Source organism: Nicotiana sylvestris, chromosome 2, assembly GCF_000393655.2.
Source record: "Nicotiana sylvestris chromosome 2, ASM39365v2, whole genome shotgun sequence".
Lineage (NCBI taxonomy): Eukaryota > Viridiplantae > Streptophyta > Magnoliopsida > Solanales > Solanaceae > Nicotiana > Nicotiana sylvestris.
This window is the reverse complement of record NC_091058.1, coordinates 148,482,195-148,500,227: the sequence shown is the minus strand read 5'-3', so window position 1 is coordinate 148,500,227 and position 18,033 is coordinate 148,482,195. Positions and strand designations below refer to the sequence as shown.

Genomic DNA, 18,033 nt, shown 5'->3' with positions numbered 1-18,033 from the left:
CCTTTGTACTATCCATGATTCCATGGACAAAAGCTAACTTCATTAGCTGATTGAATGGGGCTTTATTGGCTCATTCGCACACAAAATTGAACTCAAGTGGGCTTAGTGGGAGGCTTAGGGCCACAGCAAAGGCAAGTCTGGGCTCTCAAGAGGAGATGGCAGTCAACTTCATGCCTGACACTAACATGCATACTACTACTAATACTGTCAAGTGCCCACTATCTGGTCTCACTTGTGGAGTAGTTTCCACCTCAATGGACAAGATGCCCAAAGAATCTTTTACTATGCAGTTCACCGAACACATTCGGAACAGCAGCAAGATGAGGTAAGACAAGGCTAAAAGTTACAGAAACTGTCAACTGTATATACAGCAGACCGCAATATATAGTTCATACACTTCTGGATATTTATACCATATCACAATTAAGCTGCATGAGTACAGAAGTTGGTAAAACAGTAAGAGTAATCACTAAGTCTATGAAAATACTCATTTTTTTGTTGCTATGAAAATACATATTGTTGTATGACCAAGATGACAAGTTGGTAGCTGATATTTCAAATTGTTGCGGAAACCAAATGTATATAGTGTGAATAAGTCACAACTACTATACCAAAAATTATGACAACCACCAAATAATAAATAAGACAATAAAGCAACAATAAAGGGAACACCAGAATTTACGAGGTTCGGCTAATTTTGCCTACTCCTCGGACACAACCAATATTTTATTTCACTCCAAAAATACAAGTGAAATAATACTAAAGAGAGAAGATACAAATGCCTTAAACAGATGAGAAGGCAAATGAGAGGTGTGTTTAAATCCTAAACATTAAGCCTTCTTTTATAGGGAAAATTTCCCAACCAAATGGCTAACCCACCGATGTGGGACTTTGCCAAATTCAACAAATCTCCACCTTGGCAAAATTCCACATCTTCAATCTTCTCTCAATAACAAATTTTGGTTGTGTCTTCATCTTCAATCTTCAGTGTTCAACAATGTTGATCAAATCCAAACAATGTTGAAACTTGACCGCAGTCACCACTTTTGTCAGCATATCAGCAGGATTCTCTGTAGTATGAATTTTCTTCATCGTGACTCCACCTTCTTCTATGATTTCTCGTACAAAATGATACCGAACATCAATGTGCTTCGTCCTTGCATGATAAACTTGGTTCTTCGCTAATTGAATAGCACTTTGACTATCACAAAAAATTGTGATACCTTTTTGTTCAACACCAAGCTCCTTTAGCAATCCTTGAAGCCAAATTGCCTCCTTCACAGCCTCTGTAATAGCCATGTACTCTGCCTCTGTTGTAGACAAAGCAACTGTTGACTGCAAAGTAGACTTCCAACTAACTGGTGCCTTTGCAAAAGTAAACACATAACCAGTAGTTGATCTTCGTTTGTCCAGATCACCCGCAAAATCTGAGTCACAATATCCAATTACAGACTGATTATCTTCCTGCTCAAAAACTAACCCGACATCTACAGTATTATGAATATACCGTAGAATCCACTTCACAGCTTGACAATGCTCCTTCCCTGGATTGTGCATATATCTGCTAATAACTCCAACGGCTTGTGAAATGTCAGGTCTCGTACAGACCATTGCATACATCAAGCTACCAACAGCATTTGCGTATGGTACCTTTGACATATACTCTCGTTCAACTTCATCCTTTGGCGACATAGTAGTACTCAGCTTAAAATGGGGAGCAAGTGGAGTACTAACTGGCTTAGTCTTGTCATCTATGCCAAAACGTTGAAGTACTCTCTTCAAATATTCCTTTTGAGATAAACAGAGTTTCTTTGAACGTCTATCTCTTATTATCTCCATGCCAAGAATTTTCTTTGCCTCACCTAGATCCTTCATCTCGAACTCCTTCTTCAGTTGAATCTTCAACTTATCAATTTCTTCCGAATTCTTGGAAGCTATCAACATATCATCAACATATAGGAGAAGATATACAAAGGAACCATCTTTAAGCTTGCGCAAATACACACAATGATCGTATTTGCTTCTCTTGTACCCTTGCCGCAACATAAACTCGTCAAATCGCTTGTACCATTGTCTAGAAGATTGTTTCAATCCGTACAATGATTTTTCAAGTTTGCACACCATATTTTCTTTTCCAGCAACTTTGAATCCTTCTGGCTGAGTCATGTAGATTTCCTCCTCCAAGTTTCCATGTAAAAACGCAGTTTTTACATCCATCTGAACTAGTTCCAAATCCAATTGTGCTACCAAAGCCAACATAATTCTAATGGAGGAATGTTTTACAACTGGAGAAAACACTTCATTGTAATCAATTCCCTCCTTTTGAGCATATCCTTTGGCCACCAATCTTGCTTTGTAGCGAACATCTACTTGGTTAGGAAATCCTTCTTTCTTTGCAAATACCCATTTGCACCCAATTGCTTTCTTTCCCTTCGGGAGATTGGCCAATCTCCATGTATGATTCTGATGAAGGGACTGTATTTCATCATTCATGGCAATCCTCCACTTATCTTCTTCTGAACTTTGGACAGCGTCTTTATAAGTGGTAGGAACATCATCAGCTACAATTGAGGTTGCACAAGCAACCGTCTCTATGAGACGAACAGGTTTCGTTATTGTTCTTTTTGGCCTGCTGGTTGCTATTGATTCAAGTTGTTGTTGAGGTTCCTGAGTTGGAATCTCCTCTACTGGCTCTCCTTCCAGAGGGTAATCTTCATTTGTTTCCTCCTCTGCTTCTTGTGTAGGAAAAATAAATTTTCCCTCAAACTCCACCTGCTTAGAAGCACCTTTATTTTGTTTGGTATCTTCTGTTACCTTATTTACCATAGCAGATTCATCAAAGGTAACATCCCTGCTGAATATTACTTTCTTTGTCATAGGACACCATAAGCGATATCCTTTGACTCCAGAAGTAATTCCCATAAAAATAGCCTTCTTTGCCCTTGGATCCAATTTTGACTCCGTCACATGATAATATGCAGTTGAGCCAAACACGTGCAAAGAGTTATAATCTACAGCAGGTTTTCCATACCATTTTTCAAATGGTGTCTTGCCATCAATAGCAGCAGATGGTAGACGATTAATGAGGTGGCATGCATATGTAATTGCCTCAGCCCAAAATTCTTTGCCCAAGCCAGCATTGGACAACATACACCGTACCTTCTCCAGCAAGGTCCGGTTCATACGTTCTGCCACTCCATTCTGTTGTGGTGTATGTCTAACAGTGAAGTGTCGGACGATGCCATCATTTTCACAGACCTTATTGAAATGATCATTTTTGTATTCACCTCCATTGTCTGTGCGAATACACTTGATCCTCTTGCCTGTTTGATTCTCCACCATCGTCTTCCATTTGAGAAAAATTCCCAACACTTCATCTTTGCTCTTCATTGTATACACCCATACTCTTCGGGAAAAATCATCAACAAAGGTTACAAAATAGTGCTTCCCACCCAATGAAGGTGTTTTGGAAGGACCCCAAACATCAGAGTGTACATAATCCAAAATGCCTTTAGTATTATGGATCGCTGTACCAAATTTAACCCTTGTCTGTTTCCCTTTAACACAATGCTCACAAAACTCCAAGTTGCAAGCCTTGACTCCTTTTTAACAATCCTTGATCTGATAGAGTTTTCAAGGATTTTCCTCCAGCATGTCCCAAGCGCATGTGCCATAGCTTGGTTGCTTCTGCCTCTTTGTCGTCACTGGATGTCACTGTCGTTGTCCCAATAACTGTACTGTCACGATAGCGGTACATATTATTATTCTTCCGATTAGCCTTCATTACCACTAGTGCACCGGAGCATACTCTCATCACTCCATTTTCTGCAATGATTTTGAACCCTTTTGATTTTAGGGCTCCTACAGAGATGAGATTCTTCTTCAAATCCGGTATAAATCGAACATCTGTTAATGTTCTGATCATTCCATCGTGGTTCCTTAATCGTATTGAACCAATGCCATATGAGGTAAGAGGGTTGTTATCCGCTGTGTGGATGACTCCATATTCTCCTTCTTGAAATTCCACAAACCAGTCCCTGTTGGGACACATATGATGGCTACAAGCCGAGTCCATCAACCATATGTCTGATGATGTTAATGACTCTGTTGTAACTAATGAGAAGTCTGAATCATCACAATCAGCTACATTTGAATCCATAATGGCCTTTCCATTGTTATGTTTGGCCTTATTCTTCAGCTTCGGACAGTCTTTCTTCCAGTGCCCTTTTTCTCGACAAAAGGCACATTCATCTTTGCTGGGTCTGGATCTTGACTTGGATCTTCCCTTCTTTGTCCTCGTTTGATTTTGAGGACGACCCCTCACAAATAGTGCTTCTCCTTCTCCGCCCTTCTGTTTTTCTCGCTTTCTTTGTTCATAGCTGTACAAAGCCGAACAAACTTCTCTGAGAGAAATTTCGTCATTTCCATGGAGTAGAGTAGTTTCAAGGTGCTCGTACTCATCAGGAAGTGACGCCAACAACATTAAGGCCAAGTCACCATCATCATAAGTTGTATCCATATTTTGCAAATCTGTGACCAACTTATTGAAACTGGTGATATGTTCATTCATCGTGGTACCAGGAACATAGGTGAAGTGAAACAGTCTCTTCTTCATGTACAATTTATTTTGACTATTTTTCTTCAAAAATTTATCCTCCAGTGCTTTCCATAATTTACTTGCAGAAGTTTCCTTTGTGTATGGATATTTCTGCTCTCTAGCAAGGTAGGATCGAATGGTACCGCAAGCAACACGGTTGAGAATCTTCCAATCTTCTTCTCCAATAACATCTGGTTTCTTTTCTTCAATGGCCAGATCTAGCCCTTGTTGAAAAAGGACATCTAGAACCTCGCCTTGCCACATCCCAAAATGTCCGGACCCGTCAAAAATTTCTACCGCAAATTTCGCATTTGACACAATTCTTGTCATAAGCGAAGATGCCAATGATGACGTATTGTTGACACTTGATGTAGATTCTTCTTGTTTATTGTCTCCCATATTTGACACAAATATTATTTAATAGCTGACGACACAAATCAAGATTATTTCCTTTCTGATGTAGAAGATCAGACTAAGCTGCAACCACAGAGCATACTCAGACAGAACCTTGACTCAGTTACCAAGATAAATCTTTTCTGATGTGGAAGATCAGACTATGCTGCAACCACAGAGCATACTTAGACAGTACCTTGGCTCTGATACCAATTGTTGCGGAAGCCAAATGTATATAGTGTGAATAAGTCACAACTACTATACCAAAAATTATGACAACCACCAAATAATAAATAAGACAATAAAGCAACAATAAAGGGAACACCAGAATTTACGAGGTTCGGCTAATTTTGCCTACTCCTCGGACACAACCAATATTTTATTTCACTCCAAAAATACAAGTGAAATAATACTAAAGAGAGAAGATACAAATGCCTTAAACAGATGAGAAGGCAAATGAGAGGTGTGTTTAAATCCTAAACATTAAGCCTTCTTTTATAGGGAAAATTTCCCAACCAAATGACTAACCCACCGATGTGGGACTTTGCCAAATTCAACACAAATGACCTCAGCACACATCATATAGCAACAAGTATGTTATAAGATAATGCTACCATTAAATGCAGTTCAAATAGAAACAACAAAAGGATGTGGATGGAGAAGGCACATTACAATCGAAACTAGATACAACTGCAGTTACAATATTCCTAGAGGTGACTGACAAAACGTTACAACCAGAAGGTAAAGGTAACATATTGAAATGTAATCTTCAAATCCTATCCTCTACCCTCTTCTTTTCTGGTACTGTGAATCTGCAAGTCACAGAAAGATAAGGGTGAAAGTACCATCCATAAGAGAAGCCGCTACCCACTGAATTCCTCCAAGGAACTGCATGTAATATGATAACAATGGTTGTTGATCTTAGCTAGGCAGGCATCTCTTGACATGTTACAGAACATATTTAGTACCTGGGTTCTACTACGTGGTTGTCAAAAATCATAAAAGATCTTAAGCAATAGCTTCACTATTATGAGATGGAAGTATCCCCTGGACTTTGTGAGCTCTGACCCTCTTTACCCTGCAATTGAAGAAATATGATTCATTCTGAATTAAAACTTACAAACAGTAACGCCTGATCAACTCAGAAAGATTATTAACTTTATACTAGATCAGCATCCAAGTAATGCTAATCCGAAGTGGGAAACTGCAAGTAGAAGCCGAGACAACATATTGGCAGCAAGGATTACTTGATCCATGAGACAAATGAATGCATTTTTCACCTTACTAAAGGATGTTTTATCTCAATTACTAGACTGGTACAAGGCCATTTCTGACTTCCTGCGCATAGAACAGGGGAAAAGTATATTCCTTTCGGCCCTCCATGGGAGTGGTCTAAGTAGCAATCAGAAAGGCAAGTACTACAGTTCGCATATTCCAGAACAATAAAGAAGAAACTAAAAGGAGCTTTTACACTGACCAAACAATAGAACTAGGAGAAAACCTTCTTTTTTTTTTTTTGACAAGTCAAAAAGTAGGAAAATCCTAAAGGTCAGACAATCAGACAAAACTGTGTTGAAACATACAACTTGTCTGCAAGTGAATCGGGGAAGATTTAAAGTGGATGGTCTCATATGAACAGATTAAGAGATTTATTCTCAGGAGAAATTCCTATCCTGTTTGTCCTGCTATCCCAATTACAGCAAATATTCTCTTAGGATTCTGTAAATGGTGTCCAGTCAATGCACTTGTTTCTTATTCTAGACAATAAAGCATGTCAATCCTGAAATTCAGGCTCTTCAAATAGCTAGCTGGAAAAAATGGGAACCCAGTCCTGGAAATCTCTACCAGTTTAATGAAATATAGTATTTGCATTACAAACCTTGAAAAATTAATGCGCTTCTCAATGATTTCTTTCTGTCCAACATCAAAAGCGGACCATTTTTCATCAGATGCAGCAGTATCACCAGTTCCTATGTCTGTATATGAAATAGTTATAGAGAAGGTCATTCAAATGCCAGTTGCAAAAACAGAGCAAAATGTCATATACTTGAACCAACCTTGACATAATAGAACGGATTTGTCATAATAGCATTTTAGTCTCCAATACACATTACCATCAGTGCCTAAAAAGAAAGGCTCTGTCCTAACAGCTTCAGATCTTTGATTATCTATAGATAAAAAGAAAACAGTCAGAATATATATATATATATTTGAAATTACAATAGACCAGGAATCATCAACAAACAAGCATTTCGCATATCTCATAAAGAAATTTCATTTATGAATAAAGTGAAAGCCTGGATGGAGAAATAGCAACATATGTTAATATAATTTTGCTTTGTTTCACTTTACATGATTGATTTTGGTGTTATTGATCTTCTCTTTATCCTCTCTGGTCGCATGGTGCAGGTGTTTGATGGTTGTGAAAAAGTAGAAGTTTCCATCTTTTCACTAGCCATTATATTATGGAATGTGGGGCAACGGCCGACAACCTATTCACCATATTATCAAGGTACTACAATTTACTTCTTTGAGAAGGATGGTGATCTACCGATGTGCTTGACTGGATCAAATTATATATTGGTCCAAAAAGTGAAACAAGTAAAAGCATTTTATGATCAACTCAGCATACAATTTAATAATAAATTTCTCGGAGAAAATACTAACCTTTGTAAGACAGTGGAATATTTAACAAATTTTCAATTGATGAGAGGAGAGTAAAGGTACTCTCCCTAAGGGCAATGTTGTCATTCAACTTGCAAAGTTAACTATTCGCTGAGTTAACCATAAGATTTAACTGGGAGGGGCTATTTAGTCTTGAATTCAAAATCACACAAGATCTTAGCCCATTCCAAAACCTTGGAAAGAAGACAGAATTTTGCATTGGTAAAAGCTCAACAGTTTCACAAGGCAAATCAAAGATTGTAGGCAAATGCTATCATATACAAGACTAAACAATCCTAAAATACCAGCACTCTTTGACAACCATTAAAAACTCAAACATCATGTACAGTAAAATAAGTTACCACAATAAAAATAGGCAGGTGCATGCATCAAAACCCAGCATCTTGCAGCACGCTGAATAGCAACACTTTTGCATCAGGTTGCAAAACAAATATTGCTTTTATTTATCATGGCATACTATAGATACAAAATGATAACACCCAAAGCTTTCTTACAAGACACTCAAACTCTCTCAATATTAACTACCAACTACATTTGCAGGACTTGAATCAGCTGATGCTACATCAATACTGAAATCAAGTCTTAATGCAGTCCAAGCTAACTGATGTCAATCTATTTGTCTAATTCTATCTCTACCTCTCCCTGAGAGAGAGAGAGAGAGAGAGAGAGAGAGAGAGAGAGAGAGAGAGAGAGAGAGATGATAACCTGCAGTATGTATATTACATCCAGATTGAGCTTGTGATTATAACTATAGTTTCTCTGGTTTAGGAATCAGATTTGCCAATAACATTATTTATGGCAAGTGAACAAGGAAAACCTTCTATTCAATCTAGAATGAGACAAATAGAATGAATGTAACTAACTTAATTGCGCCTCTTTAAGTTGGTGTACTAGCACGAAACTTACTCCATGTTAAAGCAAAAGGTTTAGAATCTCTCCTGGGGCTCTATATATCCTATAAGGTAATAACTGATGACATGGTTCTAGAGCTAGAATAGAAAATATATAACAAGTCGTTTATTGGTCCACATAACACCATCATGAACAGAAAATCTACTCTATTAACATGTCTTTCCATTTTGGGCTTCCTTTTAACATGACTGATTAGATATGCACACTTATGCAAGTCATACATGTAAAATAAATGAACTTAAAACCTGCATGTAGAATAAGAACGTACACTTTGAATAAGTGTTCTTTGACTCCATCACAGAAGCATGAGCTTCTGCTGCTTCACATTTAATTTGAGAAACAATTGCTTCATGTTCGGATATTGAGAGTGGAGCACCATTTTTCGCAATTAGGGCTTGAGCTATCCAATCCTGCATTTTCTGCTTCAGGCGCTTCTCCTATACAAGTAATAACATTTCATATTTTAGCTTTCGTAACTTGACACACAATGAGGTTAAGTTTGTTTTTATATCTTCCATACCTCATCTTTTGCAGCAATAACTTTTTCTTTTGCTTCCTTTGCCCTTTCAGCAAATTTTGTGTTTTGATCGTCAATCCAATCCCTTATCTTTCTGGAAAAAGATATAAATTCACTTCAACAAAAAGACAAACAGATAATAGAAAACACAATGATGAAAGGAAAAGGCTAGGACAATACTTACACAGTTTCAAGGACTTCATCGCAGATAAAATTTAATATCTTGAGCTTTTCTGAGGGACTCAAGTTCTCAAATTGATCAGCTCCATTACTTAAAGAATCCAAGCCCATGGTTCTTGAAACACTGGGGGATTCTGAGATGCACATTTTAATATCAGCATACCATGTGTTTTTCCCTTCTGTTGAAGTTACTGCTGAAAATCTGGAAAATAAATTCATATATAAATGTTAGAAGATGTAAGAAATGTGCTTCTTAAACAAATGTGAAGAAAAAGTTATACCTTTCCTCATCCTCATCCTTTAAAAATGATAGCAAGTTACTAAGAAACTGTATTGTCAAAGAACATTTTCCACGTCGTGAACTTCTCCCCTGCATTATATCTCTAAGAACAGCTTCTGGTAGCCCTTTCTTGATGTCAAGAATCTATCAAACGTGAACAGAAGAACAATTGAGAAAAATTTGATCAGCCAATTGTGTACACCTCCTAAATGCTACAGATCTAGAAACAGAAAAGAGCCACTGGCAACAAAGCAAGTGGATAAGAAAGCACACTACATGTGGAAAACAGATGTTCCATAAGAAATCTGGCAATAAAACTTGTGTTCAGCTAAGCAACTCGCCAACAGATATACCCTATGTACCAAGTTTCAAGACTTGGGAAACAAAAATGAAATAATGAACTAAGGAAAAACAAACAGTACCCTATGTGTAGGCAAGCATGAAATTCAGTAATGAAGCTATGACAAGTGCCCGTCCACATTACAGCTTCAATGCATGAAAAATATTTTTACCATGCTGTCATAATAGAGTTTGTATTGGTATTAAGTTACTTGCCTTTCCGAAAACCGCACAGAACTCTAAAAATTGTAAAGCATTCCCAATATCTTCCGACTGTAGATCAATGCCACCAACAGCTGTCAAACCAGTGCCCTGGGGCAATGAAGTTAAGGCAAAAGGATCCTTATTTTCAATAGTGTTATCTTTCACAGAACCTTCCTCGACAGATCTTTCCTTGCCATTCTTTCTAGAATCTTGAGATTTTTCTAATAGAGTTTCTTTCACTGATGCAACAGCACCTCTCTTGCTATCAAAATTTGATCTTGGTTGACCTTGCATCAATTTTTTTGGCTTCTTTTCACCACCATGTGGACTATCTTCAGAAGATGGAATGTTTTGTACACCAAGGTCACTCACTTCATTATTCCCTGATCTCCTTTTATTAGGACTGTTTGTCTTACCATTCACTTCAGTTGCTCCCTCTTGCTTGATTCTCTTAGATTTTCCCTTGCCAAGAGGATTATTCTCCTTTAATGAAAGCCTTCCATCGGGCTTTTCGTTAACCACTTTCCTTTTACAGCCCGCACTGGGACTTTTTGGCAAATGAGAAGGATGCATAATTAAGTCTATCACCCCTTCAACACAATTTTCCTTCCCCCGATTTTCAGGAAAAACAATGCTTTCCTCCTGTCAATATTTAGAAACAAGATATCAGAGCTAACAATCAGACAAATATTTCCCTATTATCAGTGTCATAATAATGATATCAAAGCAAAATTACATTGTTTGTAGTATTAGTGTCTTTCAGAATTTTGATGCGATCAATATTATTAAGCCCCTTAGTCTGCAGCATATCTGAAACAGAAGAATATCCTGTTGCCTTTGCTGTGTGCACAAGTATACCGGTGGGTTGGCAACCCCGTCTCTTCCTGGGAATTGAGTTAGTCAGTATTCAGTATTAAGCTGCCAAGACCATGTTAAAATTTATTTTCAAAGAATAAATATTAAAAACAAACTAAAGAAGGCTACACACATGCAACAACTGCAGTTACAAATGCCTCTGCATTTTGGACATTTCCAATCCTCCAAAAGTGATACTTCTTCTGCCTTCTCACCATACCTAGTTCAAAAGCTCACAAAACATAAGTACACATTTAAATAAAAAGAATAGTGGCTGTCAGAAAAAATTAAGATGGAAGGCTTTTAACCTGTTTAATAGGCATTTATGACAGAAACGAATTGGACAAGGCTTATCATTTCTCATATTCTTACACGCAGCCATATAGTCCATAGTCTTTTGGCGGCACTGCATGAAGTTCAGTAAAAAGTTAGTACAAGAGATGCTGAAAGAACAAAAGGATGAAGGACAATAAGTTCATAATCTGCAATGCTATGCACCCAGTAATGAGAAATGGACAACGAGTAGTGCAAGAGCCGCATGTTAACACAAATGAACCAAATGCCGTAAAGAAGCATAAAGCTTCGCCAGGTTTGTCTTGCTTCAAATACATTTTTATCCAAATTAAATTATTCAAATAATAACTTCTACTTGAAAATGCAAGAAAAATCACCAAAACCATTGTTCAGTTTTTAGACTCTTTCATCAAGAGAACTTTACATCTCCTGTGAAACCAAAGCAGGAAAAAAGAGAATATTCTTTCCTTTATGCTTGGCTACAAAATGAAATCTTGCATTAATTTCTACAACAGTCTTGACTTGTGTCTAGCGCACAAAAATAAATTCCTTCAGAAAATATAGACAAAGTTAGAAACATGCTTCACTAATTAAGAAATCCAAAAGTAGCAGTATGGTGGCAGCACATTTTTCCATCCAAATGCAGCAGAAAATGCATATGAAGGGTAAATGTTGATTTTGGACAATAAATACTACATTAATGAATAATGCAATGAAGATGAACAATGCAATGAAGCAGAAGCACATAAATCACTAGGGGAAAAAAGATAGTAGTAATAATTTCACAAGAGCAAACTTAAATGGGGATAGACTGCATATGCAGCAAACCCATTGCTTTGGCCTCCTCCTCCTCCTCAACCTCCTCCTCCTCGGCCTCCTCCACCTCCTCCTCCTCCTCCCTTTTTTGATAAACAAAGACTCCACTATGTTCCAACTTCGCAGTGCATAATGGCTCACCCCTCTACCATTCCCATTTAAATACCAGATTTGTTCACCGCCCAAAATTTAAAAATGATGTCATGCACCCACCACACATCACGTGCTGCGCTATGCCATTGAACCATAACCCTAGAAGCACATTGGAATCTATATTTTTATTTATAAACAAAAACCCACTATGTTCAAACTTCTCAATGAAAATGGCTCACCTCTCTACCCTTCTCCACTTAATTACCAAATTCAGTTCACCACCCAAAATTTGGAATAATGACATGCACCTACTGCGCGTCACATTCTACACTATGGTTGCCATTGAAACAAACCCTATAACCCCATTAGAATTCATATATTAAGGGAACCTAACTCATTACTCTCTTGAAGCAACATTTGCTTGTCACCCTAATTGCACCACTGAATTCACTTACTCTACATCATGGACAGAGGCGAATTCAAGTTTTGACTTTTGACAGTGTTTGAACTTTAATAAAGGATTGAGTTCAGGATTCTAACATAACTCGTTTGATTTACTGGGTTCAATATCAATTGATTTTACTTATTTAGTGAATTCTTAAACAAATATAGGTTCAAGCCAAAACTACTAAATTAGAACTCTACATCTGCCCTTCATGGATCAACGTCAACCCATGAATGGTGGTTTTTGGAATCAAATAATCCAGTAATTCTCCGTATGGTCCTAGTCATATATAACAACTTACAACAATTTATAATACATTTTCCTAATTTTAAAACAAGTCACTGAAACCTCAGTCCCTTATCAGCTTTCCTACTGATTAGCACATCAAGTAGAGTAAACACAGACCAATTAATAGGTATAACACAAGCATAATCTGTTATTAATCAGTGACGATGTAGTAAGTAAAGTACCTGATGACATGTCTTGCCATTAAAAGAATCATAGATTCGCCCACCCACAAGGCGTACTCCGGGACAATTGTTACGCTTCGCAGGAGTAGAAATAACCTTTTCCGATTGCTCTTGAGACTCCTTATTTCTCTTCTTCGTTGGGCTCTTCATTTTTCCTTCCTTTTGCTTAGAACCTGAAGCAACAGCCATTGTACAAGCAGGGAGTAGAGAGGGAAAGTTTACTTGTAATTTGTAAATAGATTTTGTTTTCGGTTTGGGGGGTTTTCTATTTCTTGTAGAGGGCGGGAAATGAATTTGGAAAAATGAAATTTTTGGATTGAAATGAAATTGGTTTTTCGAAATTTACCCGCCTCTGCAGATTATTTTTAAAGGAATGATGTGGATGCGAATTTTAGGACCATCATGTGCGCCGAATATTTTTTGCTATTTCTTTATTCTTTATTACTGTACGGAGAAATCGAGAGGGAAAAATACTTTACGTTTCTCACCAGATGGCGTGCATAATAAAGGCCAATAAGGCATGACTTGTTGGCGGATCTACCACACAAGTCCCATGTAGATTCACAATATTTATCGAAATTTTCTATATATACCCCCACCGTTCACTTTTAGTTGTTCACTATGGATTTTGTTCACTCTTTAAGAAATAATAAATAAAATACATAATTTACCATGATACACATATTAATTGATGCATATTTTTAATGGATTTGAGAAATGATTTAAAAAGACTAATTAATATTGTAGGTATAACGGGAAAAAAAAAATTGTCTTCTCTTAATATGTTAAAAGTGATAAGTAATAGTGAAAATCTATTTTTAAAATATTGGACAAATAAAGTGAACAGGCGGAGTTTTAAAGTTTATTAAATATTTCCTAATTAAGGTTCCTAAACTTTTATTATAACGTATCTCATTTGGCTCCGTCTACGGGGATTTCCTTGTCATATTTTTAGTTTCTAGATCTATTGCTAACACGAATCTCGGACATAAAAAGAAAAAAAAACAAGAATAAGATCTCCTTTTTTGTGTACACAAATCCCAATATGGCAGGTAACAGGGAAGAGAGGACGAGGATAATAGGTGATCTTCCAACCAACCTCATAAACGTCATCAATGAAAGCTCTGAAACAGCATATGGAGACACAACGCCCCATGCCTCCCCTAGGCGAGGTGGATCACCTCCTCCTCACTGCAACATCACCAAATCTCTGGGTAAGGGAGCTCATACGTCTGTGGCACAGGAGACCCCCCCCAACCATAAAACAGCTCTTTGAGGCGTGGCTAACCGATACACTAACCAGCGTCTTCTGTAAGCATGCCCGGGACACGGCTATAAAATCGCAAGAACTTGCATTATACAACCAGCGAACAAGCAGCACACCCAACTCCATCCTCTTCCAACAAACAGGTATTATTCACAATGTCGTTAATAGTGCAGGCGATGATGCTCTTATAACCATTCTAAAAAGGATGCGGAAAATGGAGAATCAGAATAGAGTACTCCGAGACCAAATGAGAGAACACCAAGAAAGGGTCGATAAGATACCAGGCGCCCCTAAGCTTTTGCCGAAGAGATATGCCGGTCGATTCGTCGAGCAGCCTTATAGTGATGATGCCGCCCCACATGCCATATCAAAAACCTTTAAAATGCCACCCTACCTCAAGATATATGATGGCAAAATTGGCCCTGAAGATCACGTGACTTACTACGCACCGCCGTGAAGGGCAATGACCTCACCAGAGAACAAGTGTCTTCCATTTTGTTAAAAAAATTCGGTGAAACCCTCACAGGAGGAGCGTTAACATGGTATTCGCAACTGCCTGCTCGCTTCATTGAAACTTTTGAAAAGATGGCCTACAAGTTCGTAACGGCCCATGTAGGGGCCAAGAAGGCTGAGGCGAGAGTGAATGAATATTTGCTATTAAACAGTCTCCGGGGGAGGGGCTGAGGGACTTCCTCGCTCGGTTCAACTGAGTAAGGATGACCCTACCTAACGTGTCATAAGGGATGGCGGTCGCGGACTTTCAGAACGGGCTGAGCAGGGATGGATTGAGGGCAACTAGAAAGCTATTAAGTCGACTGATGAAGTACCCCCCAACCACTTGGGATGAAATAGACAACGCATACTATTCCGAGGTCCGAGCATATGAGGACGACCTCAATAGACCAGCTCATTGATTGACCTCGGTACAGGCCGAACCCGGAAAAGATCGAAGAAATGATACCAGAAGATACCTTGTGTTACATCTCGCGTTTTCATACGTTAAAATTTCATCTTCAGTTAATCGACGTAGACTCGGGAATGAGATTATCTTGAGGTTAACGTATTTATGTTATTTATAACAAGCAATAAGTAAGTGCCATGAAAGATAGAGGATACACGAATTAAAGAAAATAAGTTTCGTTAAAGGTCGTCGATTTGGGATAAAATACGGTCAGAACAATAATACCCGATATTTATGGACTAGTACCATACAAGGTACCATATGATCATGATAGTATGATGTATAAAGTATATTAAAAATGAATAGTATTTTAAGTAATTTGAGACAATTCTTAATTATGCGGGTAATTGATTAATTATCGGATAACGGAAAATTACCTAATTAATAAATTAGTAGACAACGATTTAAAAATCCCCCACCCCCATGTGGCAGCAAGCCAGCCCTTAACCAAATGACTCTTAGTCATATTGGCTTATGTGGCTATCTAAGATACCTTTCCCATTAACGTGTAAGATATTCCTCCTAATTCAAAGTTGGTCTCATTATACAAATTGGTCTCGTTTGGACAGAGAATGACAAAGTGAATTATAAGCCTTTCTTCCTAATTCAAAGTGTTTCAAGAACAAGTGAAAAAGTTGTTTCCACCATTATTCGTTTAATAGATTCGAAAAAGAGTTATAAAATTTCCAATGCTCTCCACTGAATCTTTGCATTCTAATATGGTTGCATTGTCTACAAATTTCAAGAAATATCACACGCTAAACTCAATCCAAAAAAAACACTTCCAACGAGATTCTTGCAACCAAATAATTCTAATGAGAATTGTTAGAACCGTAGCAACGTAAAATTTTGCGGTTCTAAAGGAGTACGGTGCAATCTTTTACAAGAATATTATAAGGATTTTTCCTTACTCCAGGTATGTTAAGGCTAATCCTTCTTTCTTTTTGGCATGATCCAAGTAATACAAATGAAACGAGCAAAATACGCAACTTTCATAAATGACTCTATTCATAGAAATACTAGGGGTGTCTATATTTTTGATTCCCCATGTGAATTATTATTATATCTTTTATTCATGGGTCTCAGAAAAATATAATTTGATAAAGTTTAGCCGAAAGGTATATTGATTTTTATGGCATTCCGATAAAATCTTCTCAACGTATTTCTTATGCATTTCATGCATTATTATATGTACATTGGCCCATGACCAGATGGCGTTATATACGCGTATTTATATATATTTATATATATATATATATATATATATGAGATATGAGAAAAGGTTACGGCGTTATATACGCACCACCACCTGATCAGTTGGTATATATTGACGATGTTGCCCACAGTGGTCGAGACGATATGATGGGATGCCCTCGGAGGCTTGATGATGTTATGTACACCTATACCTATGCATGACACGACATTTATATGCACGTGCATGACATTTTAAATGTTTCAGAATTTACAAAGTTATTCAGACTTACATATGGATTTCTTTATTCTATATTTCATTTATGTCTTTTATGTACTGATTTTCATGCCTTACATACTCGGTACATTATTCGTATTGACGCCCTATTTCCCGGAGCCTGTGTTTCATGCCCGCAGGTGCAGGTAGGCAAACCGACGGTCCCCCTTTTTTGGATCATTGATCAGCGAGAGTTTGTGTGCTCCACTTGATCCGGAGTTGCTTTTAATTTTGGTCTGATATGCTTGTATATATGTATATAGGTATGATGTGGCTCAGTCACGTCTTTGTACAACTGTATTTCTATTAGAGGTCTGTAGACAACTACGTAAAGTCGGATAGTATGTGGCCTTGTCGGCTTTCAGTTTTGGGTATATAGTTGTCTATTGCAACCTTGCCGGCTCGCCCACTGTATTCCGCATGTATATGTACATATGTCTTTTGGACAGGTTTTCCTCGTATATGTTATTCATGTTTATATCTTAAATGCATGCTTAAGGATGCTCGACAGGTAGGACCCAGACACCCATCGCGGCCCATCGGTTTGGGTCATGACACCTTGCATTCCTGCTACCTAATAGGGAACAACGCCAATCGTATGTAATAGCGTCCTCCTCCCACTACGTAGAAGGCCTTCCTAGACCATGGGCAGGGATTCGTCGGAATGAAAGAGGTATGCCCTCTTTATTATCCGTTCACAATTTTTGTGTGATACTTACAGAGATAGTCTACGGCCTGGAGAAGCTTGGACTGAAGGTAAGGTGGGTGCAGAAGATGAGGTCAGACCCGAGCACTAAAACGTCAGACGCCCTCTGCGAGTTCCATCAAGAACGATGGCATAAAACTGAATATTGCATTTCTCTAAGGCAGGATGTCGTAAACATGCTACGACAAGGGCACCTCAAAGAGTTGTTGAGCGACTGGGGAAGGACCAACTTCGCCATAGGATGCGAGCAACACCAAGGACCACCGAAGCCGTCCTCACCAACTCGCACCATTCACATGATCATCGGTGGTGGTGATGACACTTCTATCAACAACGTGAAGTTCACCACTACACACAAGCTCAAACGGTCGATCACCCTCGAACGGTATAACGAACTCGGAGAAAGTATCATCTTCGATAAGTCGAATACCAATGGTTTGGCTTTCGCTAACTATGATGCCCTCGTTATTACTTTACGAATATTAGATATTGATGTGAGATGAAGTGGATGATGGAAGCAGAGCGTACATTATCCATCCTCGAGTACTTGC

General features: G+C 38.1%; 1 protein-coding gene across 3 annotated transcripts; it reads right to left on the bottom strand.

Moving 5' to 3' along the window:
- Positions 1–5,573: 5,573 nt before the first annotated feature.
- Positions 5,574–13,425, bottom strand: LOC104230245 (uncharacterized). 3 transcript variants are annotated; one of them, XM_009783004.2, is made up of 13 exons: positions 13,081–13,425; positions 11,271–11,368; positions 11,096–11,182; positions 10,844–10,991; positions 10,120–10,749; positions 9,566–9,708; positions 9,289–9,486; positions 9,108–9,198; positions 8,856–9,024; positions 7,048–7,158; positions 6,870–6,966; positions 5,959–6,068; positions 5,574–5,878 (listed from the first exon to the last, which is right to left on the bottom strand). In XM_009783004.2, exons 1-12 carry the CDS (start codon positions 13,267–13,269, stop codon positions 5,999–6,001), a joined length of 2,031 nt encoding a protein of 676 aa, XP_009781306.1. In that variant the 5' UTR covers positions 13,270–13,425; the 3' UTR covers positions 5,574–5,878; positions 5,959–5,998. The 3 variants fall into 3 exon arrangements, with proteins under 3 accessions (XP_009781306.1, XP_009781307.1, XP_009781305.1); XM_009783005.2 differs by having other exon boundaries at positions 5,574–5,802; XM_009783003.2 differs by having other exon boundaries at positions 5,574–6,068; positions 13,081–13,424.
- Positions 13,426–18,033: the final 4,608 nt, after the last annotated feature.

Bases quoted from the DNA above. Each gene is read 5' to 3' on its own strand.
- LOC104230245 (XM_009783004.2), bottom strand. From the start codon at position 13,269: ATGGCTGTTGCTTCAGGTTCTAAGCAAAAGGAAGGAAAAATGAAGAGC. The intron at 10,750-10,843 runs GTAATTTTGCTT...AAATATTGACAG, and splicing joins ACACTAATACTACAAACAAT to GAGGAAAGCATTGTTTTTCC. The intron at 7,159-8,855 runs GTACGTTCTTAT...TTTTATCTATAG, and splicing joins AAAGAACACTTATTCAAAGT to ATAATCAAAGATCTGAAGCT.